The sequence below is a fragment of the Acinonyx jubatus genome, chromosome B4, assembly GCF_027475565.1.
Source record: "Acinonyx jubatus isolate Ajub_Pintada_27869175 chromosome B4, VMU_Ajub_asm_v1.0, whole genome shotgun sequence".
Classification (NCBI taxonomy): Eukaryota; Metazoa; Chordata; class Mammalia; order Carnivora; family Felidae; genus Acinonyx; species Acinonyx jubatus.
In genome coordinates, this window is record NC_069387.1 from 67,091,043 (window position 1) to 67,115,682 (window position 24,640).

The window sequence follows — 24,640 nt, forward strand, 5'->3', positions numbered from 1 at the left end:
GCACTGGCAGTTAATCACCAAGGAAATTATTCTCAAAATGTTTAATGTCACAGTTTCAAACCTTCTAGATAATAGATTCAAGCTCATCTTCAACACATATATTTTGTGAATTTTTGAAAAAATTCCCTGCATACTCCTGAAACTTTGTCTTAATATGTTGTTTCCTCAACCCAAACTGGTCTGGTGAATTCAAATACTCTTCTTGCCTGAAATTCCCATAGGCCCTGCATAATCAACCATCCTCCTTAGCTGCCACCCTTTCAGACCACTTATTTTTGTTTTGACTTGTATTTTCAGTCATTGTGTACCTATTTGTCTCTCTAGTACCAATGAAGTGCAAAGTACCGTTCATACTATAATCTTAAACCATGCATTTTGCCTTTCTGAGCCTGTTTCTGTGACTGTAAGATTGAGGGAATAAAGCATTTCTCAGTACAGATGTGCTCAATACATTCAATAAGGTAACTATATTGATAAGCACAGTGTTGTCTGAATAAACACTTTTCTTCATTCCCTCTCTCCTTCCCTCTTTTCAACTTATTTCCCTTTTGCCATATGCATGTCTTTCTTCTTTTTTCCCTCTTTTCTCGCCTGGCCTCTTTCTTTTACACTCTTCTCTCTTCCTTCTACCCTTCTCCCTCATTTCCCTTGTCCTTTCTCTTCCTTCCTGAGTCTCATTTAGCTCCTGGCACAGTGTTTCACACATTTTTGATGCTCTTTAAGACTTCTCGAAAAAAAAATTTTTTTATATTTATTTTTGATACAGGGAGAGACAGAGCATGAACAGGGGAGGGTCAGAGAGAAGGAGACACAGAATCCGAAACAGGCTCCAGGCTCTGAGCTGTCAGCACAGAGCCCAACGCGGGGCTCGAACTCACGGACCGCGAGATCATGACCTGAGCCGAAGTCAGCCACTTAACTGACTGAGCCACCCAAGCGCCCCTTGAAAATTTTTTTTAGTGAATTGAGTAAAATTAGTTACACAGCTTGAGAATGAGTCAATATGATTGGAAATGCTTGATGAAATTTATGCTATATACATACTATGCATAAACAAATAAGTCTATGCATTGTGATATGATCAGATAGTTCCCAGTACTTGAGAAATGTCTTCCATACTGAAGTAATTCTATCAAAATTACAATATTGAAAAAAAACTCTTTTAATTCTGCCTAATAATTAGTGGATATTTGTATTTTTCTTGATATTAGGAACAACAAAACCATATCCTGCTGATATCGTAGTTCAGTTCAAGGACATTTATGCATTGATGGGCCAAAATGTGACATTAGAGTGTTTTGCGCTTGGCAAGTAAGTATACTTATATTTTTTATTAACATATATAGAAATATATTAATTTTTGTACCATTTAGGAAATAAATGATGTAAGTGTTTAGCTATAGAGAAACAAAGTAATTTACTTTGAAATGTTGTGGACCCTTAGCTTTTGTTATCTCCTATTTAAAGTCCCGTTCCTGATATCCGATGGCGGAAGGTCCTAGAACCAATGCCAAGTACTGCTGAGATCAGCACCTCTGGGGCTGTCCTCAAGATCTTCAATATTCAGCTAGAAGATGAAGGCACATATGAATGTGAGGCTGAGAACAATAGAGGAAAGGATAAACACCAGGCAAGAATTTATGTTCAAGGTAGACATGTTATTTTAATTTTCTGTAAATTGCATCAGTATCTTATTTATAGCCATTTCCATACTTGAAAAGCTAGTATATAATAGTTTAAAAACAGTGATGTATCATATTATGCAAAAAGGTGAAATATTTATCCATCTAATGAAGTCACAAATATGGCTTATAAAAGTTATAAACTTCTATTAGCATCATACTAACACCAATGGATTCATAGTAGTGTTCTTGATAATTTTCTGAAAATACAATTGATGTAACTTGTTGACTCCCTTCCTTGTTCTTTTTTTTCCCCAATACCTTTTTATTTGTAGAAGAAACTATGCATTATGACTCAGGCTAAGCCACTGACTTGCAAACTCAAGTATGCTTCAAAATCACCTGGAGGGCTTATTAAAACACAGATTGCTGGTTCCCAGAGTTTCTGAGTTAGAAAGTTCTATTTAGGGCCCATGAATCTGCATTTCTAATAAGTTCCTAAAAGATGCTAATGCTACCAGACCAGGAGCCACAGTTTGAGAACTTCCTTTTTTCCAAAAGAGGAAAAAAAAATTTTTTGAAGCAGTTTTCTTGGTCAAGTGTTTGATTCAGACACACACACGCACACCCACACACACACACACCCACACACACGCACACCCACACACTTATATTTAGGGGGATAGAATGTTGTGTTTCAGGGACCACTTGAAACTTTTCGGCTGAAATCATTTCTGTATTATTGTACAATATAAAACTTAAAGATCACAACTAAGCAAACATCTGAGGTTTCAGTAAGCCCATTCATTTAAAGGACAAGCATCCATTGAGTGTCTACTCAGAGACACACACTATGACAGGAACAAGTGGAACTAGATAAGAGAAATACTCTCTCTGTCCTCTGTCCAGGATTCATACTGTTTTCATACTATATACAAACCTCTACATTTATACCAGTATACACAAGCAACTGAACATATGCCTCCATACACATGTGAGAGCCAAACTGTGATATCGGAATGGGGAAGGGGCATTGTGGCCCCTACCCAGACCCAGGCCTCTGTCTATACAGGGATGAAGTAAGTGCCTCCAATGACTTAACACATGCAGTCTCATCACCACCATCCCATAGAATTCACCAGGATTAGGCTCTTTTTGCCTTTACCCTGTTCATTCCATTTGGCACAGAAAGCCACGCACTCCAGGCCTCCCTTATCATCTGAACTTTAACACCTACACAGCTCTGCACATGTCCTTCTAGGTCTCCATCTCCTCCCCATCCCTAACTTCTGAAACCTTTGTACCATACTTTCTACAACACACAGGCTGCTGTCATCGCAATCCCCTATATTCTCAACTTCTCTATAACTTCTACTCTGAACTTCTCACTTAACTAAAACATGGTTCTCCCTTAAAGACACTGCTTCCCCTGTAATCCTCTCAGGCAGTGGCTAATTTTCTTCCACAGCTCTCATTCCCTTTGGTTTGCAGTATACCTGCTCTTCTTGTTCCATACACTGTTTCTAGACTACGTTCCATCTCTTTTCCTTTAAATGTCCAGTTAACTATCTGTCAGGACAAACCCCCTCATTTCTCTAAGGATTTTGCTCTTGGCAGCTCTTACAAACCAGAACACTACTCTTGACATTCTTCGTGACATCAAAATCAACTTAGACTATGATTATCTTTAGTAGTTTGGCCTCTCCGTTCTATTGAACTCCTCTTCCCTAATGATCTTGTCTGTCAACCCACCTGAGCAACCCGTTCCCATGGCCACACTTCAGACCTCAATGTTACCAAAAAGTATAATCCCTTTATTTTTTTAATGTTTATTTATTTTTAGATAGGGGTGTGGGTGCAGAGAGGGAGAGAGAGAGAGAATCCCAAGCAGGCTATACATTCAGCATGGACCCGATGCGGGGCTTAATCTCATGGTCAACTGTGAGATCATGACCTGAGCCAAAATCAAGAGTTAGACACCTAAGTAACCGAGCCATCCAGATGCCCCCCTCCAAATTACAATCCCTTTATAATCTCAATTTCACACATTTCTTTCAAACCACTATCTCCTATCTTTCTAGTTCAGTCTCTCTAATACCCTTGGACGCTACCAGGAACGATAACCAATTAATCCGGCAACGGTTTAACATTCTTTCACTTCCGCCAACCTCTACCTACCTCTTCCCTAAACCTGTGATCATTCATAACTGTTCCCTTGTACTCCTCCACCATGCACTCACCACCTTCTGTTTTGTCTTACTACCTTTGTAAAAGGCCAACCCCGGAAAAATCGAGGTTTTTGCCTACAGTGCCTGAACCAGGGGCTTGAATATGACTTAAGATAAACATCACCATACTTATTAGAGCATTTTAAAGTATTCATCACTAACTTCAACTGGGCCCTTGGTGCTGCCTGGCAATTATATTTTACTTCCACAGGCCCACTTACTCTTGCAGTCCCTTAGATGACCTACTCATGCCTTCACAGTTTACTTCAAACCCTAACACCTCCCCCTTCAACCTTACTCTCAGCTGATAACTTGGCTTCTTCTTTCACTGAGAAAATGAAAGATCAAGTTAGAACTTCCACAGGCTCCCACCCCACATCTATCCAATACCTTTACCCATACCTCATTGCTATGGATTCAGCTGCTATCTGAGGCCGACACCTCTACTCTGTGCTTGATTGTACCCTCCTACTTCCTTAAGGCTGTTGTTCCAGCAATTCCCTCTCTGGCGAAAGTAATCGCCGGATTTTTTCAATGGATCATTCTCATCAGTGTATAGTGGCTCTTGTTTCCTACTTCTTTAAAATATTTTTAAATCTGGCTGCTGCTCCATTTCCCTTCTTCTTGTCTTCCTGACAGATTTGTCTATACTTTCTAAATATGCTGTGGTCAATTTTTCTTCTTTTTAAAATTCATTCTTGTTTGAGTCTCATACCTCCCTCCCTGCCGGAATCTTGTCTTGATCACCAATGACGTCATGTTGCTGAAGCAAATGGCCACTTCGCAGCTGTGTCTTACCTGATCCAGCAGCAACAGACGCCCCTGTTGACTGTGCTGTCCTCCACTGTCCGCTCTCTGTGCTTCGCATCTGGGATCCATACTTTGCTAACATCCTTATGCACCACTTGCATTCTCCTCCTCAATCCATATGCCCTTCGAACATGGGAGCAAGCAGGGTTTGTCTCTGAAAATCTTCTCTATTTCCTCACAACCTTGGTGATTTCATCTAGGATCATGGCTTTAATTAGGCTCTAGCACCTGAAAATTCTGACCCAGATACTTTCTTGGAACCCTAGACTTGTATATTCAGTACCCCAACAAAATTCACTTGATACGTATCAAGTATACATAGGTGACCTCCAGAAGAGAGGAAAATTCTGGTTAGAGTCTTACATTACATTTTTTAAATAAACCTGGCATTCTACCAGGTTTCTAGTGCTTATAGATCTGTTTTTATTCAGTGTACTAAGAAAACTACGATCCAGGTTTTTAGCCGAGTAGAGTTCTAAACTATATAATGTCTAATTCTTTAGAAGAATCAAGGTGACAGCAGATATTTGTAAGAGAATCTTATTAAGGGAACTATTATTGTTCCTTTACTAATGAAACACACTCAGTTTTTATCTTTTGGTGTAATCAAACAACCAGTTTACAAAATTAAATCATAGTCAAGCTGATTCCATTATTTATTCTTATTGTATTTTTTAATGTGATATCTTGTGTGTTAGAGTCCAAGGCATGAAAGGTGCTCATATTCCTGTTTTATGTATTGCCAAGATTGTCTACAAAATAAAACCTCTCTCAATTAACATTCTTATCAATATTTAATTTTTATAACTGTCTACATATGTTACCAAAATGTAATGATAAGTGAAAATATACTAAATCAGATTATTGTGTTATAAATACACACACGCATATAATCTTGATGGGATTATATCTAGTGAGATCATAAAAATGTTTTATACTCTTTATTATTTATATGTATTAAATACTTTCTATAAGACATGTATATTATTTTGTCATAAAATTAATATATCAAAGTTTTCTTTTTTAAAGAAAATAAAATACTATCCTCCACTCACAATTAATTCTCTATTCCTACCTCCTTTATTTTATATCAATTTATTTACCTACAGTTATTTATTTATTTATTTATTTATTTATGAGAGAGAAAGAGGGAGCACAAGTGGGGGGCGGCAGACAGAGAAGGGAACACAAAATCTGAAGCAGGCTGTGTCCTGACAACAGAGAGTCCAATGTGGGGCTTGAATTCACAAACCGTGAGATCATGACCTGAGCCAAAGTCAGAGGCTTAACCGACTGAGCCACCCAGGCACCCCTCTACGTACATTTATTGAAACTATTTAACTTAAATACTCAAAAAAAATGTCATAGTGTCCATTTGCTTGCTCTCTAGAAATATTTACTTGTGGTATGGGAAATACTTAGCAGTTTTCTTTAGCTACCAGATCAGATGAAATGATGAAGCTGAAATTAATTTCACTAAAGCATGGATTTCACCAATTATAGCTCCTGTATGTGGTTTCTAATATTGAAAGAGTAATTATGTGATCAAGGCATTTTTCTAATCCTACAGTAAAATGTGATAGTGGCGACTAGGTGAACGGTACATCAAAAGGAGGACACCTGAGGAAGTGGAAAAAATTTTGATTCTTTATTCCAAAAGAAAATACTTAGTGTCATACTCAATGAAACCATAATTTAAAAAAAAATTTTAATGTTTATTTATTTTTGAGAAAAAGAGAGTGAGCAGGGGAGGGGCAGAGAGAGAGGGAGACACAGAATCTGAAGCAGGCTCCAGGCTCTGAGCTGTCAGCACAGAGCCTGATGTGGGGCTTGAACTCACAAACAATGAGATCATGACCTGAGCCAAAGTTGGATACTTGACCAACTGAGCTACCCAAGTGCCCCAAAACATAATTTTTAAAAAATGTTACAGGTGAGAAATTTTTTTTAATTTTATTTTTTAATTTACATCCAAATTAGCATATAGTGCAACAATGATTTCAGGAGTAGATTCCTTAATGCCCCTTACCCATTTAGCCCATGCCCCCTCCTGCAGGCGAGAAATTTTTAATTTTTTAATGTTTATTCATTTTTGAGAGAGAGACAGAGAGAGAGAGACAGAGTTTGAGCAGGGGAGGGGCAGAGAGAGAGAAAGACACAGAATCTGAAGCAGGTTCCAGGCTCCGAGCTCTGAGCTGTCAGCCCAGAACCTGATATTGAGCTTGAACTCACAAACCGTGGGATCATGACCTGAGCAGAAGGCAGATGCTTAACCAATTGAGCAACGCAGGTGCCCCAAGACATAATTTTTTAAAACCTTAATTGTCATTTTGAAAGATTTAAGTTATAAGAAAAGATAAATTACTGTAGTGTTACTCATGAATTAGCTTTCTAACAACACATGGTTCACAAATAGGAAAATAATTATGAATTGATTATAGTTACTTCATGTTATAACAATGTAGGATAAAATTTACCTGAAGACCTATGGGGATGCAATTTCAATGGCTCTAACGCTGGTTTTATGGCATATATAATATCTGATGTATTCTCCAGAAGAAGATCAACCAAATGTGACGTTTGCATTCTTGAGATTATTTTGAGTGTTGAGATTTGAGTCTGACACTTACAATGTTCTTTAACTTTCAGCGTTTCCTGAGTGGGTAGAACATATCAACGACACAGAGGTGGATATAGGCAGTGACCTCTATTGGCCTTGTGTGGCCACAGGGAAGCCCATCCCTACAATCCGATGGCTGAAAAATGGATACGCGGTATGTATGTTCAAGCGTTTTGCGGTTCTTGAGTCCATACTCAGGCACCATTTCCAGTGGTCCTCAGATAAATTTAGCAAGAGAATCAATAGAGTAAGGGTATCTTGGCCCTAAAATTAATTAATTAAATAAATAAATAAATAAATAAATAAATAAATCTTCTAAAAAAGGCAAACAAGGAAGTGAACAATAACTTTCAGTTTAAAACAACTTTTCTGCAATCTTATGTCTACCTTCTCTCTCTCTTCCTCTCTCTCCTTATTTTGCCCTTTGTTCCACATTTTGCCCTGCTTCCTACTTTTCCTTCTCTGCTACCTGATATTGTCCTCTTTTTTTTGGCCACTATTTCCCTGACCCCACAGAAACAGAGGTAAGAGGGAAGGTTCTACCTTTAGCCCTGGGGACAAGTAGCAGCAGTGGGGCCCTTCTGTACCTTCCCTCTGTAATCTCCCAGCTGGGCCAAGAGGGAAAAAGTGGACTCCCAGCTCTGTAGGATGAATAGAACAAGAGCCACTGGGCATGGTAAGTGGGTTTTAAACCCTACTGTATCTGGCTTAGTTAACAGTGGGGGCAAAATATTGTACCTGAATGAAAAGGCAAACCAGCCCAGACCTAAATAAAAGCATTTCTGTTAAAGTTGATCAAGGAAATGTATTTTGCTTTGTCTTCTTTTCAGTATCATAAAGGGGAGTTGAGACTGTATGATGTGACTTTTGAAAATGCTGGCATGTACCAGTGCATAGCTGAAAACACACATGGAGCCATATATGCAAATGCGGAGTTGAAGATCTTGGGTCAGTATCATTTCTAGTTTCTGATAACATTCAGCAAGAAAGCACCACATTAAACAATGATCATAAGGGTTTCTGCAGATCATATTTGATTGTATGTTGGATCGCTAAAGGTGACAATTTTCAAAATGTGGTTTGGAACAGGATGATATTGTTGTTTTATTTCCCTTCTTTCATTGGAGAACAGTAAATAAGTTAGAGGCAGCATGGAGTACAATAGTTTAAAAAAATGTTTTACAGGTAAAGCAAACTTTACACGCACTAGTTTTTACAAGTCTTATTCTCTCCTATGTCTGGGCTGTTAAATACTTCCTGAAAATCACATTGTGGTGATTGATGCTTCCACAATGCATGTGACCCAGTCTCAGATGGATCTTCAGCACTTGCTAGTTATAGCAGTCTTTGGATCTCATATCCTACAATTGATATTTAAAATCCTCAGGACATTCCTCAAGCTCTTTACTCCACCCTGACTCCTTTGGTATTGCTTTCTTACTCTGCCATAACAATTGAAACCCTTTGAAATAAAATATATCAATTTCCTATCCACATTCAAAAGTATGTAAATCTTTACATTTTCCCCTTCATGTTCTTCATCCAGAGGCGTGAGTATCTCTCCTCTCTAAAACAGGCATACCTCATCTCGTTTCATTGGATTTCACAGATACTGCGTTTTTACCAATTGAAGGTTTATTGCAATCCTGCAGTGAGCAGGCATATTTCCAACAGCATTGGCTTACTTCATGTCTCTGTATTACATTTTGGTAATTTCACAATATTTAAAACTTTTTCATTATTATTATATTTGGTATGTTAATCTGTAGTCAGTGGTCTTTGATATTACTATTGAAACTGTTTTCAGGCACCATGAACCAGGCCCATATACGAGAGCAAACCTAATCAATACATGTGTGTGTTCTGACTGCCCACATTCCTTCACCTCGAGCCTCCCTATTCTCTGAGACAAAGCAATATTGAAATTAGGCCAGCCAATAAGCTTACAATGGCTTCTGGGTGTTCAAATGAAAGGAAGAGTCAGACATCTCTTACTTTCACACAAAAGCTAGAAATGATTAAGCTTAATGAGGAAAGAATGTCAAAAGCTGAAATAGGCTGAAGGCTAGGTTTCTTGTGCTAACCAGTTAGCCAAGTTGTGCACGCAGAGGAAAAGTTCTTATGATTAGAAGTGCAGGTCTAGTGAGCACATCAATGATAAGAGAACAAAGCAGCCTTATTGCTGATTTGAAGAAAGTTTTAGTGGTCTGAATAGAAGATCAGATCAGCCACATTATTCACTTAAGCCAGAGCCTAATCCAGAGCAAGGCTCTTACTCTCTTCAATTCTGTGAAGACTGAAAGAGGGGAGGAAGCTGCAGAAGAAAAGTTTAAAACTAGCTCAGGTTGGTTCATGAGGTTTAGAGTAGAGAAAAGAGGAAATGGCTTCACAGCTGACACTTTTGTTGGGGACTAATGTGGCTGGTGACTTTCAGTTGAAGCCAATGCACATTTGCCATTCTGAGAATCCTACAGCCCTTAAGAATTATGCTAAATCTAATCTGTCTGTGCTCTGTAAAGGGAACAACAAAGACTGGATGACAGCACATCTGTTGACAACATGGTTTACTGAGTATTTTAAGCCCTCTGTTGAGAACTACTTATCAGAAAAAAAAAAAGATTGCTTTCAAAATACTACTGCTCCTTGACAACACACCTGGTCACCCAAGAACTCTGATGGAGATGTACGTGAGATTAATGTTGTTTTCATGCCTGCTATCACAACATCCATTCTGAGGCCCTTGAATCAAGGAGCAATTTCAACTTTCAAATTTTATTATTTAAGAACTGCATTTCATAAGGCTCTAGGTGTCACAGATGGTGATTTCTCTGATGTCTCTTGGCAAAGCAAATTGAAAAATCTATGAAAAGGATTCACTATTCTGGATACCATTAAGAACTTTCATGATTCATGGGAAGATGCAAAATACCATCAACATGCGCAGGAGATGGGAAGAAGTTGATTCTAACCCTCAGAGATGACTTTGTGAGGTTCAAGACTTCAGTGGAGGAAGTAGCTGTAGATGTGGTGGAACTGGAAAGAGAACTAGAATTAGAAGTGGAGCCTGAGGATTTCACTGAATTCTTCTAATCTCATGATAAATCTTGAGCGGATGAAGGGTTGCTTCTTATGGATGAGCAAATAAAGTAGTTTCTTGAGGTGGAATATACTCCTGGTGAAGATGCTGTGAAGATTGTTGAAATGACAACAAAGGATTTAGAATATTACATCAACTTAGCTGATAAAGCATGGCTAGGTTTGAGAGGATTGGCTCCCATTTTGAAAGAAGTTCAGTGGTGAGTAAAATGCTATCAAATGGCATCACATACCACAGAGAAATCTTTCATGAGAGGAAGAGTCCATCGATGGGGCAAGCCTCATCGTTGTCTTTTTTCAGAAATTTCCACAGATGTCCCCCCCACCACCAACCTTCAGCAACCATTACCCTGATCAGTCAACAGCCATCAACATGGAGGCAAGACCCTCCACTAGCAAAAAGACTATGACTCGCTGAAAGCTCATATGATGGTTAGCATTTTTTAGCAATAAAGTATTTTTAAATTAAGGTATGTACGTTGTTTATTTTCAGACATAACGCCATTTGCACAGCGAATAGGCTATAATATAGTGTAAATATAACTGTTGTATGTATTGGGAAACCAAAAAATTCATGTGACTCACTTGTGACTTTTGCTTTATTGGGGTGGTCTGGAACCTAACCTGGAATATCTCTGAGGTATGCCTGTAATCCCTTTACCTCTGCCCTATATTCATTTCTTTTCACTTACCCTGTACTTGATATGAACAGATATCTCTTCTCCATGTGCATATGTGTGTTCATATCTTTCATGCTGTCTCTCCTTTTAATCATGTTTTATTCTTGAATTCTCTGCTTCTTTGGCTTTGGGGACTCCATACTTTCATACCTTCCAGATTATTTCTTCTTGATCATTTTTATTTTTTCCTCTTTACCCCTTCCTCTGCTCAGTTAGAAATCTTGCTCTCAGATTCCATTCTTATGGTTTCATTCTATTCTGTAACCCACTTTTTTCTCATATTCTATATTATTATTCCCAAATTATTATTTTCAAATTTTTAGAAATCCTTGATAATTTCTTCTTCTTCCATTAACTATCATTGATTCTTTATATCACTGGCTCAGGTTTTTATCCTTAGCTCAATATAAAGCTTCCTAATAGGAATGTTCATCTGGTAACCTGACAGATAACCCAGACTTAGCGTGTCTGAAGCTATAATCCTTATTTCTCACTCACCTTATCCTGAAAAATTCTGTTCTATAGAATGACATAATTCATTACATCTTTTCTTTATATCACATCTACTAAATTTCTCAATGTTACCCCATAAATCTCACATTCTCCTTACTTTCATTACAACTACTTTCATTAAGGCCTTACTGTAATATGTCCTTTTCATTTTATTTTAATTAGCTGTCATCAGCTTTAGTCATGTTCTAAGTAATGAATCTAGATGTAGCCAGGCTTTGTCTTCCACAACTGATTACCAAAAAGATAAAGCAGTGACTATAAAGTGTGGCCTATTTTATTATTGCTACACCAAAGGGAAATTCTTTAAAATATTGCTATCAGGGGCGCCTGGGTGGCTCAGTCAGTTGGGTATCTGACTTTGGCTCAGGTCATGATCTCACAGCTCTGTGGGTTCAAGCCCCGCGTCAGGCTCTGTGCTGATGGTTCGGAACCTGGAGCCTGCTTCGGATTCTGTGTCTCCCTCTCTCTCTGCCCCTAACAACTCGCATTCTGTCTCTGTCTCTCTCAAAAATAAATAAATATTAAAAAAATTTTAAAAAATTATTGCCATCACTATAAATTAACACTAAAAAATATGAAAGAATATGAAAAACTAACTTTAAGAAGAGTTGACGCCTTCTTAATTTTAATTTTCCCTGTTCTTTTTATAATGCTGAAGATCATATTCCATTTATTCCCTCCAAGGTAAAAATTCTTTGCTGATATATTTAATCTACTTTATTTGGGTATCAAACAAACATTCAGGCTCAGGCTTCATACCATGTTACTTTATTATGAAATACAATAAAATTGTTTTGACTCTTATACAAGATATGAGGTGACTTTGAATGTTTTTCCAAATGTTAGCTTTTTATTTTTTGTTAAAATTTATTTATCGTGCTATGTTACAAAATAATAAGAAAATTCAACAGCTCAGGATGAAAGATCTCTCCCTATTCAAGCACAAAATTTATCAGTATTTTAATGGCTTTTATTAAACAAACTGCTTGAGTGTTTTCAGCCTTATAGTAATGTTTCTGGGCATCTTTATATTTGTTTGAATCAATTTTTGTTTATTAGCTTTAGAAACAATGCTTCTCTCTATATATATTCATTTTCTATCTAGGTAATTCATTTATTCACCCACCAAATATTTTTTGGGAACTTATTCTACACCAGATACTATTCTTTTTAATAGACACAGTAAAGAATGATAGACAAAAAAAACAAACAAACAAAAAAAAACATGCATGTCTTCTTAGTTTGGGGACAAATATTCCCTCATTTTCCCACTTCTAAAATATGTAGGAACATAGTTTGGATTCTTTCACTATAAATTCAAATACTGGATAAGTATGAAGTCATTTAAGCAACTGTATGAAATCAACTTTTTTCATTAAAACTCAGATTCAAGAAAAATTCTAAGTTTCTAAATGAATTTAGATTTTTAAAATATAATTCCATTAAATTTTCTTTCCTATTTGACAAGCAATATGTCACCCAGAATATTTATTGAGCCTCTGCAAAATTCTACACACGGAATTAGGTGTACAACACAAGTTGGTTGGTTACTTATTTGTTTATTGTCAGTTATCAAAACTCAGACCAAAAGAACAATGGGATAAACTAAATCCTTGCTATAAAAGTGTGTCCCACAGAGCAGCAGCAGCAATAACAACACCTGAGAGCTTGTTAGAAGTGGTGAATCTCAGGTCCACACCAGGCCTACTTAATCAACATTTTACCAAGATCATCACATTATTTTGATGTACAAATAGAATTTGAGAGTTACAGGACTAGCAGATGACCAGCTAATATCTGGACAAAGATATACTTGGGCCTGGAAAAGCCTACAGAATGGACACAGTTACATACAGAGACTGGATGTATAGCAATAAATGGATGCCCCCTCCACCAAGAATTCTGCTAGAATACAAGGAAATTAAGAAATGAGCCAGATGTGGGAGACCTAAAGAAAAATAGAGCACGTCATCACTGAAGTAACCTTTTAAGAGGCTCTATATTCTGTTTTTCGTAAGCTCTGTACTTTGACATAAGGAGAAACTATAGGTGGATCATGTACCCTTCAATTAATTGCATCCATCACTCCCATGGATGTTTGCAGGTAGGTCTGAAGGCAGACATATGTTCATTTTGGCATCAGAGCGTCTGCACACAGTTGGTGCTCAAGAAATGTTTGCATACTGAAGGGGGAATCATATTGTTTAATTAAAAGAGGATGCTGGCAAATCAGTAGGAAAAAGATTCAATTGTGAATCCTACCTGATACTGCCTATGGCATCTTTGGCAAATTATATAATCTTAATAGATATCAGTTCTCTCATTTGTACACTGGAGACAGGTCATTCAAAGTATGGTTGAGGGTATTAATTATGACCGTATGTCGATATTAATAATGATGCTCAATATAACTCCAGTCTTCCACCTAACTTCCTTTGTGCAATTAAGTCAAAATAATTAAATTGGATGTTACCTTTAAGGTAAATATGTATGTAGCAATTGATTGTGACTAAAATTCATAATAATTAATTCTGTTAACAGCAAGATTTATACATTTAAAATGGGTGAATTTTATAAGTAAAATATACCTCAGTTAAGTTACTAAGTAAAAAAATGTATGAATACTAGGTATGAAATATTTATGGTCATATCTGATAATATTTGGTGGGATTAATGTTTTCTGTTGATTATTAATCAAAAGAATAAAAGATGCTATAGAAGAAATGTTTTATTTTCCCTTTTTAGTGAAAGAGAAAAATAATCATTTGTTTCCTTTTAGCTTTGGCTCCAACTTTTGAAATGAATCCTATGAAGAAAAAGATCTTAGCTGCTAAGGGAGGAAGGGTCATAATTGAATGCAAACCTAAAGCAGCACCCAAGCCAAAATTCTCATGGAGTAAAGGGACAGAGTGGCTCGTCAATAGCAGCAGGTCAGTTCGGAAACTGGAAATCCAATTGCAATGAACTATTTGGCCAAGTTCATTTAAAGAGGACTTTAAAGAGGACTTATGTAAATGTTGGTTGTTCTACCTTTCCTCTGCAGAAGGCACTGTAATTCTAAGATAAACAAAAGTAAGAAATACTTACCCTTCACTGTTATTATCTGTGATAATCAAGGTTCAATTTTTAGGCTTCTGTAATTTATAAGAAATTTAGAAAATTGAGACTCAGGGACTTTTGGTAAATTGCCCAAGTCCTCAGGGGGGGAAAAATGAACAATGGGAAATAAAATAGGATCTCTGACTTACTTTTCCCCTAACAAGGATTTCTGTATCCATTTATATTTGGTTTAGTTTTATGAAGTTAGCCCATTAAATATTTCAGTAGAAAAAATATAAAGGTACATTTCAAAGAATAAATCACCCCTTCCCACCTTTTAAAATAAATTGGAATTTCTCACCTTCCTAACAAGTAAACGATTACCAATGTTTTGGTAGCTTTAGGATAAAATATAAAGCATGTGACTTCATAATATTTATTTAAAAGCCACACTGAATGGTTTCTATAAATGTACTAGAAGAAGATGAGGTAATATTGAGTATGGAGAAAAGAAAGTCAGGATAGAAAATGGGATGTGAAAGTGGGGGAGAAAGAAATATTATAGGCAATGAAAGGAGTATGTACAAGGGCTCTGAGGCAGAGAGTATAGGATGGTGAAGAATTTAAGAATTCTTAGGTTTCTGAGGTTTTCCCTTAGGAGAAAGTGGAGAAGAGTTTTAAGAGATAAGATGTAGTAATCCTTACATGGATCCGTTACATGGGGGGCTTGGACCCCATCTTTGAGTAACCAAATCTGTTAAAGACTTAAATAAAGGAGAAAAAAATGTACTTTTTGCATTCAAAAAGAATATTCTAGCAAAAGTGCATAAGACAGATCTTCTTCACAATAATAATTTAAAAAGTAGGTAAGATGGGTATTATTATCTCTATTTTGATGTATCTGAAGCCTGGAACGGTTAAAGTAAACTTTTGAAAGTATGTTGATAATCTCCAAACTGAAACTTCAACTTGGGTCATATTGACATGGAATGAACATATGCCAACACAGTTCTCTTATTAGGATGGCCACAAGTGTGGCTGTGTATGGGACAGAGATCGAGATGGGGGGTGGGGGATGGTAGGGAGTGCACAGGGTCAGTAGTTATTTCCACAAGCACGTTAACTTTTAAAATGAATAGATTTAACTAAGATTTATTAAGACCTTAGCAAAATGATGCTAGCAGAATCAGTGTTAAAGGAAGAATTTGTTCAATTTTCTGCTGAAACATTAATGATCAGAGAGTGAGCAATGCAGAGACTGTGACCAAAGGGTAAGTCCCTTATCTAGGTACTTAGTTACCCCTGCAATAAACTTGTGGCACAGTATCCCCCTCAGCCTCCCCACCCCCGCCACTAACTTTCTCCCCTAAATGAAAAAAATCTTGCTCTGATTCTGATGAGGACCAATGTCATGAGCCTTTCTGACCAAGGATTTCTCAGAACCTGGTTTCATGGCCTTGTTTTTCCTAAATATCAACATGTGTTCAAAAAAGGAAAAGAAAAGGATATTTTCCTAAATATCAACATGTGTTCTAGCTCCTAAAATCTTACCATTTTAATCTTGTCAGAATATTTTTAGTCTTTGAATCAAGTTGTATTACTTCTTGACAAAAGACTCTATAAATCCAATTTTTGCTCACTGCTTTAATCCATTAATTTTTCAGATTAGAAGCACCATTTTATAATAGATACAGTATTTTATATAAAACTAAAGTTCAATGTGGTAAGATAGTATGCATTAAGAAAAATTCAACTAATAAATTGGTTTTAGAGAAATAAAACATTTCTGTTTAAAAATAATACTCAAGGAGCACCAGAATAACTGTCTTTCAGCATAACTGTAATCTCATTCTGATTAATAAACCACAGAAAATGGTTCCACATTACAGTTAGCCACACTTGATTAGTGGCTTGTAAAATGGTTTATGTGATATTTCCTATCAGTAGAGAAGAAACATAAATCTTGATAAATTGTAATTAGGTTCTCAATTGTATGATTTTACTTGGAGCTAAATGATATACAGCTTACAACAGAATTTATTTGTAGTTGTTCATTTCATATTTAATGGACTGCTATCAGCTCTAAAGTGATCTTTATCTGAGCCATTTATGTGAGAGCAACTCCAAAATTCTTTTCTTCTCTAGAGTTAGTATTCTTTAGCAATTAACAAGTAAAATGAAGGTTATCCTGGGGTAATTTTGGCAAAAGTGAGTGACTAATTTATTAAAGACCAAGTAGTTCCTAGTTTATTGGACTGCTTATCCATATCAGATTATCTGAAAATAAGGATAAGATCACTAGAGTTTAATCTGCATTGATTTAAGAATGGGGACGATTAAAGGGCTCCTGGGTGGCTCAGTCAGTTAAGGGTCCGACTCTTGGTTTCGACTCGGGTTTCATGAGTTTGAACCCTGCATCAGGCTCTGAGTTGGAAGTGCAGAGTTGCTTGGGATTCTCTCTCTCTCTCTCTCTCTCTCTCTCTCTCTCTCTCTCTCTGCTGCTGCTGCTCTCTCTCTCTTTCCCCTTCTGTCTCTGCCCCTCCCATACTCATGCTGTCTCTGTTAAAATAAATAAATAAACCAAAAATGTATTAAAAAAATAAGGACCGTTATTAGAGAAAAATCAAGTTAACTTACCATGGTAATCCTTACCAAAAATTAATTTTAGTGTCACAAAATAAGTGCCTGAAATAATAGGTGAAATGAGTGACATAAAGAAGAATATACTTTGGATATACCAAAGGTTAACTGAGAGCTAATGTGAGAAAACAGAATAATAGTGTGGATTCTAGAAAGAATGATTACTGTTGTTCTTTCCATTGCATATTGGCTATAATTTTCATAGCTTCATTTGCAAAATAATTAAATGATAGTGCAGTGGAACATTGGCTAAGGGCTCACATTAGATTTTAGTGAAAAAAAAGTGTGGCACATTAATGTTGGTCCTTGTTAATATGATTCTGGAGAAGCAGGTGCCAATATAGGAGTAAGTATTCAGGAGATTTATTAATGGCAGTGCCTACATGGGAAAATAGAGAGGGCACTGGGTAGAGGTTTGGACAACCATCTGACCAAGATGCAGGACTGATTCCAGATGAAGGAGAAAGGGAGGGCAGGAAGGAAGGCCCAAGGAAACGACTCAGATTTCAGGGCAGATCTGAGTATGATGAGGCCACTGGAGAGTCCTTCAGCTCAAACTGCCCCTAAGAATCTGATGCCTCCTAGAAACAGGTCTGCCTTTACATTCCTCTCAGGTTGTCATTGGCTGAGACCAGCCTTTGGAAAGTATAGCCTTGGCTCATACACAGTGATGGATTTCTGAGTGCAACAGCTGTGTGGATCCATTATACTTCTTACAGTGGAGAACTTAGAGGCACATGCCAAAGCTTCTGCAGTACCAAATAGTTACTTTTAAGTTTATATTATTTTGAAACTACAGTTTCTCTTCAAGGAAAAGAAAGTATTCTGAAATAAATTTAAGTTGGAACTGGATAAAGAGGCAAAAAGAAATTTTGGAATGTATTATTGGTGGAATTTTTTGGCATTTTCTTATGTGGAAATGCATTAAGAAAATTTGGCATTTTCTTAATAAGGTAGATATATGGTGTTTTTGCTTTATCAAGCTCCGCCCTTAAGGTGGAATAGGTGGATAATTGTTGGCATGTGCTCTACCAAGCTTCAGAGATAAATTAAGGTTTTTGGAATGGTACATTCAGGAAAGTGAAAATCTAGTGATAGGCAATTCGATATTGAATCAAAATGCAAAGTATTATATAGCACAGTAAAGTTTTTAAATAAATATACAAGTTAAATACAATATAGTTATATATTATGAGTTTTTATAGTCTCTAGTCTCTGAGGAAGAGGCAGACAGAGGGAATAGGTTTAGGTTGTTAGTATGAAAGATTTAGGTTCCATTGAAAGAAGACTTTCCTAAATATTAATCTGTTACAGAAGCTGTTAATAAGGAAGGTTTTAGAATATCCTTCTTTAAACATTACTAAAAAATATTTTTGCATTCCTCTGTAGCTGTGGAAATGATAGTCTGTGCTAACTTTAAAGTCTGAGTTGAATAGGGGCACATGTTACCCCAATGTTTATAGCAGCACTTTCAACAATAGCCAAACTATGGAAAAAGCCTAAATGTTCATCAACTGACGAATGGATAAAGAAGATGTGGTTTACATATATGATGGAATACTACTTGGCAATGAGAAAAAAATGAAATCTGGCCATTTGCAGCAACATGGATGGAACTGGAGGGTATTATGCTAAGTGAAATAAGTCAGGCAGAGGAAGACAGATACCATATGTCTTCACTCATATGCGGATCCTGAGAAACTTAACAGAAGATGGGGGGGAGGGGAAGGTGGAAAAAAAGTTACAGAGAGGGAGGCAGCCAAACCATAAGAGACTGTTAAGGACTGAGAACAACTGAGGGTTGATGGGGGTTGGGGGAGAGGGGAAGGTGGGTGATGGGCATGGAGGAGGACACTTAATGGGATGAGCACTGGGTGTTGTATGGAAACCAATTTGACAATAAATTATATATATTTTTTAAAAAGTCCAAATTGAAGTCCTGAGGTCACACTTCTGGAAGACCTGGACTCATTCATTTCAGGCCTATGATTGGTTTGACTGGTTTGAGGCTGTTCCACAGCAGTTTTTAAGTCATTTTATGGCAGTATATGAAAAACCATTTGCTTCAATTAAACTCCATGAAGTGCATTCATTCAAGAAAAGGTTGATTGACTTCCTAATCAGTAATTAGTGTCTTATTCTTCTAAATTCCTGGCACATAGATTTTCTTTTTCCAATGAATGAATGAATGAATGAATGGACAGATGTATTACCTGCTGGAGACAGGGCCACAAGCAAAGCAGATAAAAAATTCCTGGCATGGGAATGTTACCAGCTATTGGAAGGATAGATTAATAAGTAACTGAAGTATATGTGATGGCATGAATATTAGGAGAGAAAATCTTAGAGGAGGGATGGGTTGGAGAGGGTACCTGGACAGCAGCATGCAATGCTAACTAGAATTATTAAGCAAAGCTTTGTTGAAGGTTCCAATGTGCAAAAGCTTTGAGATTGCCCAGGGACTAAAAGGGCAATCAAAGGACTGTGTCTCTTACTATGAGTGAGATGGAAAATCACTGGAGGGAGCTGAGCTGCAGAGTGATCTCACTGAGCGGAAGAGTGACATGGTGTGACTTATGTCACTTATGTCTTCATGTCTGACTGACATGTGGAAAAGAGACTAGAGACAGGCAAGGATAGAAGCAGGAGGCCGGTTAGAGACTACTGCAATAGTCCAAGAAAAAGATGAAGATGGCTTTCTAAAGCAATTGGTCAATGCTGGAAAAAATAGTATAAACAAAGTCTAGAATGTTTCATCTTTAGAAAATGTTACTGTCGAGTAATTTGTATAAATTGTAATGATCAAAAGCTAGTGTTTGTAATCTAAGACAGAATAGTAAAATGTTTATTAAATTAGTTTTGTGAAGAATGTGTTTCTCTCATTTGAATAGAATACTCATTTGGGAAGACGGCAGCTTGGAAATAAATAACATTACAAGAAATGATGGAGGTATCTATACATGCTTTGCAGAAAATAATAGAGGGAGGGCTAATAACACTGGCACTCTTGTTATTACAGGTAAGAAACCATTTGATCAATATTAATTTTTTCTAGTTTCATAGTACTTAGTTTCTAATATAGTATAAGACATGATTCACAAAGACAGTCCATGTATTGATAAGTTTCCATTTCAAAAGCCTATTGGGCAAATCTCTTGCTTAATGAAATTGTTCCTAGAATTTGAATCTGAAAACATCTTTCTCCCTTTGTTCAGAGAAATAAAAATGTAGTACCTTTTATTCTTTGAAACTGCCAGATAATATGATATCTAATGTTTTCTTGAATTGTGCTTTATTCTTTTTTTTCCAATGTGTAGATCCCACGCGAATTATATTGGCCCCAATTAATGCTGATATTACTGTTGGAGAAAATGCTACCATGCAGTGTGCTGCGTCCTTTGATCCCGCCCTGGATCTCACATTTATTTGGTCCTTCAATGGCTATGTGATCGATTTTAACAAAGAGAACATTCATTACCAGCGTAATTTTATGGTATGTGTTTTAAGTTTCATCTTATTAACATTCCATTGACCCCTATGTGTCTGCACTGCAATTCCTTTTACTCTAATCATTCATACGAGACTGAAAAACAAGCAAAAAAAAAAAAAAAAAAAGAAAGAAAGAAAAAGAAAAAAAAGCTTTTCATCGTTTACTTATATTACCTGTAGCACTCTTGAACCTTTTCAAAAATGGTTTGCTGTAAGTATTCTGGTAGAGATATTAATCAATACATATTCATTGGGCTTTAGGTTCATTTTTCCTTTCATTACAATATCATTTTGATATTGCTGTGTACTATACCTCATTGTATCTGTACTCTTGGTTGTAGTGCCTTCATAATAATTTTAAATAAGGTAAGAGCATAGAGCTTATCCTTTATTATAATGATGACTTTAAGGCATTTCTCTTATTCTTTGAGGGTAAGAAATAGGCAAAATATGTATATGGGAGGGTTTGAGGAAATAGTCACGTGATTTTTAGAAGGGTTAAATGGCTGTATTTTAAGAATAGGAAATCATACATGACACTAGTCTTATAAGTACAAATAGTGATGTCCCTGTGTAGAAATAAAGAAAATAAAGGGAAAGGACTGGTAAGTAATGCAGGAATACTGACTTGGATAGGAACATCGCTGGTGCAAGATAGGACTATCTATGTTACAGCGAACAGTTGACCCTTGAACCACATGGGGTCTGAACTGCTAGGTCCAATTACACGTGGATATTTTCAAGAAGTACAGTACATAAATGTATTTTCTCTTCCTTATGCTTTTCTTCATAACATTTTCTTTTCTCTAGCTTGCTTTATAATAGGAATACAGTATATGATACATACAATATACAAAATATGTGTTAATTGACCGTTTAACAATTACTAAAGTTTCTGGTCAATGGACGGCTCTTACTGGTTAAGTTTTTGGGGAGTCAAAGCTATAATGGATTTTCAACTGTGCAGGGGTATAGTGCCCCCAACCCCCGTATTGTTCAAGGGTCAGTTATATATAAAAGATAAATTGGCCACTGTTCCTGTCTGTTCCTAGAAATGCTATTGTTAAGGAACCTAAAAACCTCTTTAGAACATATGCTTAGTGAAGAAAACTAATTTTAATTTTAGAAGTTAATTATCAATATATAAATAAAAGTTTGAATTAACTCCATGGAATATGTGGGATTTTTAAAGTCCTATGAAATCTTAAGATTGATATGTACATATAATAGCATGCTTTCAAATTGCCTAGCTTTTAAAAAAATTCTAGAACTTTACACTTTAAAAAACCAAACAAGCATTCAACCAGGTTGAGTGAGACTGATTTTAACTAGATGAAAACATTTCTTCTTAAATTCTTATTAGATAGATTCATAAAACTACTATCAATGCAATAATCAGTATGTATGCTTTCTACATATTAACTGCAAATCTAACAGCTCTAGCTATGAGTAGAAATTTACTGTAAACCTGCTGATTGTCTTTCATTTTCAGAACAAAACTTACACTTTAGAAACTAACAACAGGGGACTATTTTAACATTATACTCCTTATATGATATCTCTCCTTATGTTTCTGAAAAATATTTTGGTATGCTTACTCATACCTGTTCCCAACATGAGTAAAATTAGCACTGATATCTTTAGTAATTTCCTCAAATTGTGTTTAATTTTGCAAGTAAGGTGAATGCTACTCAGTTTTCACTCATTTTAAGGGGAAAAATGAGCTAAACAAATATCTTACTTAAAAGAAAAAGACTTTTGAATTTGCTGGAACTTCATACATGGAGTTTCTTTATGTACTTTAAAATGATAGTTACATTATGTTTGTTGAGGTAAATAAATATTTCAAAAAAAAAGAGAAAGGAATAAAGGAGAAAAGGAAGGAAAAGAGACAGGGATAAGAAGGAAAGGAGAAAGGAAAAAAGGAAAAAGAGCCTGGTAGCTTAAAAAGAGAGGAAAATAAAGAAATAACTGGAATAATAGTTAAGAAATAAATAATAAAATGGATCATAAAAACATAAACGACTTTGGTCATTACTTACTGGACTCCTTTTGCAGATGACAGCCACAGAAGTTTATGTGCTTGTCCCTCAGCTAATCCAGAGCACAAGTCACCGCAGGCCACGCTTTGTCTCACCAACCCTGCTTCAGCTTTATTCCACCAAGTCATAACCACTGGTAGAACACATATTCACTAGCTAAATATGTAACTTCATTGAGTAAAAATATCAAATACACATTTGGAGCACATTAGATGGACAGGCTGATTCAGTTCTCTAAATAATTAAAAAAAACCTAGATAAGAAATTTATTTTAAAATAAATTATTAAATTTAATTCTGTCTTTTGAACCTAAGACCTATAAAACTTTCCCTTGCATCTTCCTTCTCTTTTAAAGCCAACTTCAAAGTCAGACTTCACTGCTAAATGTACAACACGAAGTTTGAGTAAAAACACCATATGTGTTTGATCCACCTCTTGGTAGATCATGCTAATGACTGGTAATTGCTGCTGGATGCATTGACAGACCACGTCAGAAGGAGTGGCCCTTCCTACCTCAAGCGTAGTGAGGGAATACAAAGGAAGGGACATTGCTGACTGCACTTGTTGATTATTCAAATTGCATGGGCAAATATGTCAGTACATCATTTTGGGGGGGGTCTTAAATAATGTGTTGATATTTTATTTGATTCTGGCAGCATTTTAATTAGTGAATATCATTTTTGTTCATTTAAAATATTGTACTGGGCACATACCAAAAGCAGGAACAGGGATAGACACTAGGGTGAATAAAACACTGAATAAGATAAACACAGGCACTGATCCAAAATCAATTAGAGGCACCCTGTGAGTTTAAAATTCAAATGTAAATGTTTCCATAGCTATCAAAACCGATGTCATCATCATCATTCGTTTTAATAAATTTAATTGCTAAAAATTAATATCAGAAGTCCTAATTAATGAAGAATGAGTATGTAAACCAAAATTTAAGGTTTTCATTTCCACAAACTAAGTTTGTGTTTTCCCATTTAGTTTCAATGAGAAATTTTATTCAATGTCAAATCAATGACGATGCTTTGATTTTAGCTTGCTATTCTCAACTTTGACCACAATGTGGCAACCTTGCATAAGTTTTCAAATTTCACGGCCTGGAATAATTGGGACTTGAAGGTTTATGAAATTAAATACATTTTCCCATACTTAGGTCTAATATATGCAATTATAGGTAATTAAAAAATTTCTACTTTATATTTTTTCAATTATATTCATATATTTATCAGGAAAAAAGTATATTTTCAAGAGGTGCATTTCTTTTTTTAAGTTTATTTATTTTTATTTTGAGAGAGGGAGGGGGAGGTGCAGAGAGAGAGAGGGAGAGAATCCCAAACATGCTTCGTGCTGTCAGTGCAGAGCCCCATGCAGGGCTGCATCTCAGGGACCATAAGATCATGACCTGAGTGGAAATCAAGAGTAGGTCACTTAACAGACTGACCACCCAGGCTCCCCAAGGTGCATTTCTTTTAAGAATTTATAGTGAACTCACAAAAAAAGTAAAAATTACATCGCCATTACATTTAATGATCCTACTTCATGCAAAACTCTTTTGAATTGATTATTAAAAATATGTATATATATAGATACTAATTTTAAAGCTGTGTGGAAACACTTCATACTGATTATAGAAAAAAATAACTTAAATATCTAATTTACCTGCTATGCCATTTATTCTTTCATTCATTCCATAAAGAGTCACTCAGCATTATATTATTATATAATCAGGTTCAGTAAATGTTTCATTTGAACTTCTGCATAGAAGGATATTAAGAATTATATATATGAATCATAAATTTTAAAAATTGAAGCTTGGATGCAATAAGCTTATAAGCAATTTATCTGGCATTCT

At 36.0% G+C, this 24,640-nt stretch overlaps 1 protein-coding gene and 1 long non-coding RNA gene across 6 annotated transcripts in view; one reads left to right on the plus strand and one right to left on the minus strand.

The window, feature by feature from the left end:
- Positions 1-24,640, plus strand: part of CNTN1 (contactin 1) — a 362,215-nt gene that overhangs the window by 210,942 nt on the left and 126,633 nt on the right. For all 5 annotated transcript variants that reach the window (XM_053226130.1, XM_015085046.3, XM_053226129.1 and 2 more), the window contains 7 exons: positions 1,212-1,311; positions 1,468-1,649; positions 7,310-7,434; positions 8,111-8,228; positions 14,349-14,499; positions 20,140-20,267; positions 20,566-20,741. In XM_053226130.1, the coding sequence (XP_053082105.1) occupies positions 1,212-1,311; positions 1,468-1,649; positions 7,310-7,434; positions 8,111-8,228; positions 14,349-14,499; positions 20,140-20,267; positions 20,566-20,741 (980 nt within the window). The remainder of the gene's footprint in view (positions 1-1,211; positions 1,312-1,467; positions 1,650-7,309; positions 7,435-8,110; positions 8,229-14,348; positions 14,500-20,139; positions 20,268-20,565; positions 20,742-24,640) is intronic.
- On the minus strand, positions 10,026-23,178 carry LOC128316382 (uncharacterized). Its single transcript, XR_008300209.1, has 2 exons — positions 22,780-23,178; positions 10,026-10,464 (listed from the first exon to the last, which is right to left on the minus strand). It is a non-coding gene; the product is annotated as an uncharacterized LOC128316382 (long non-coding RNA).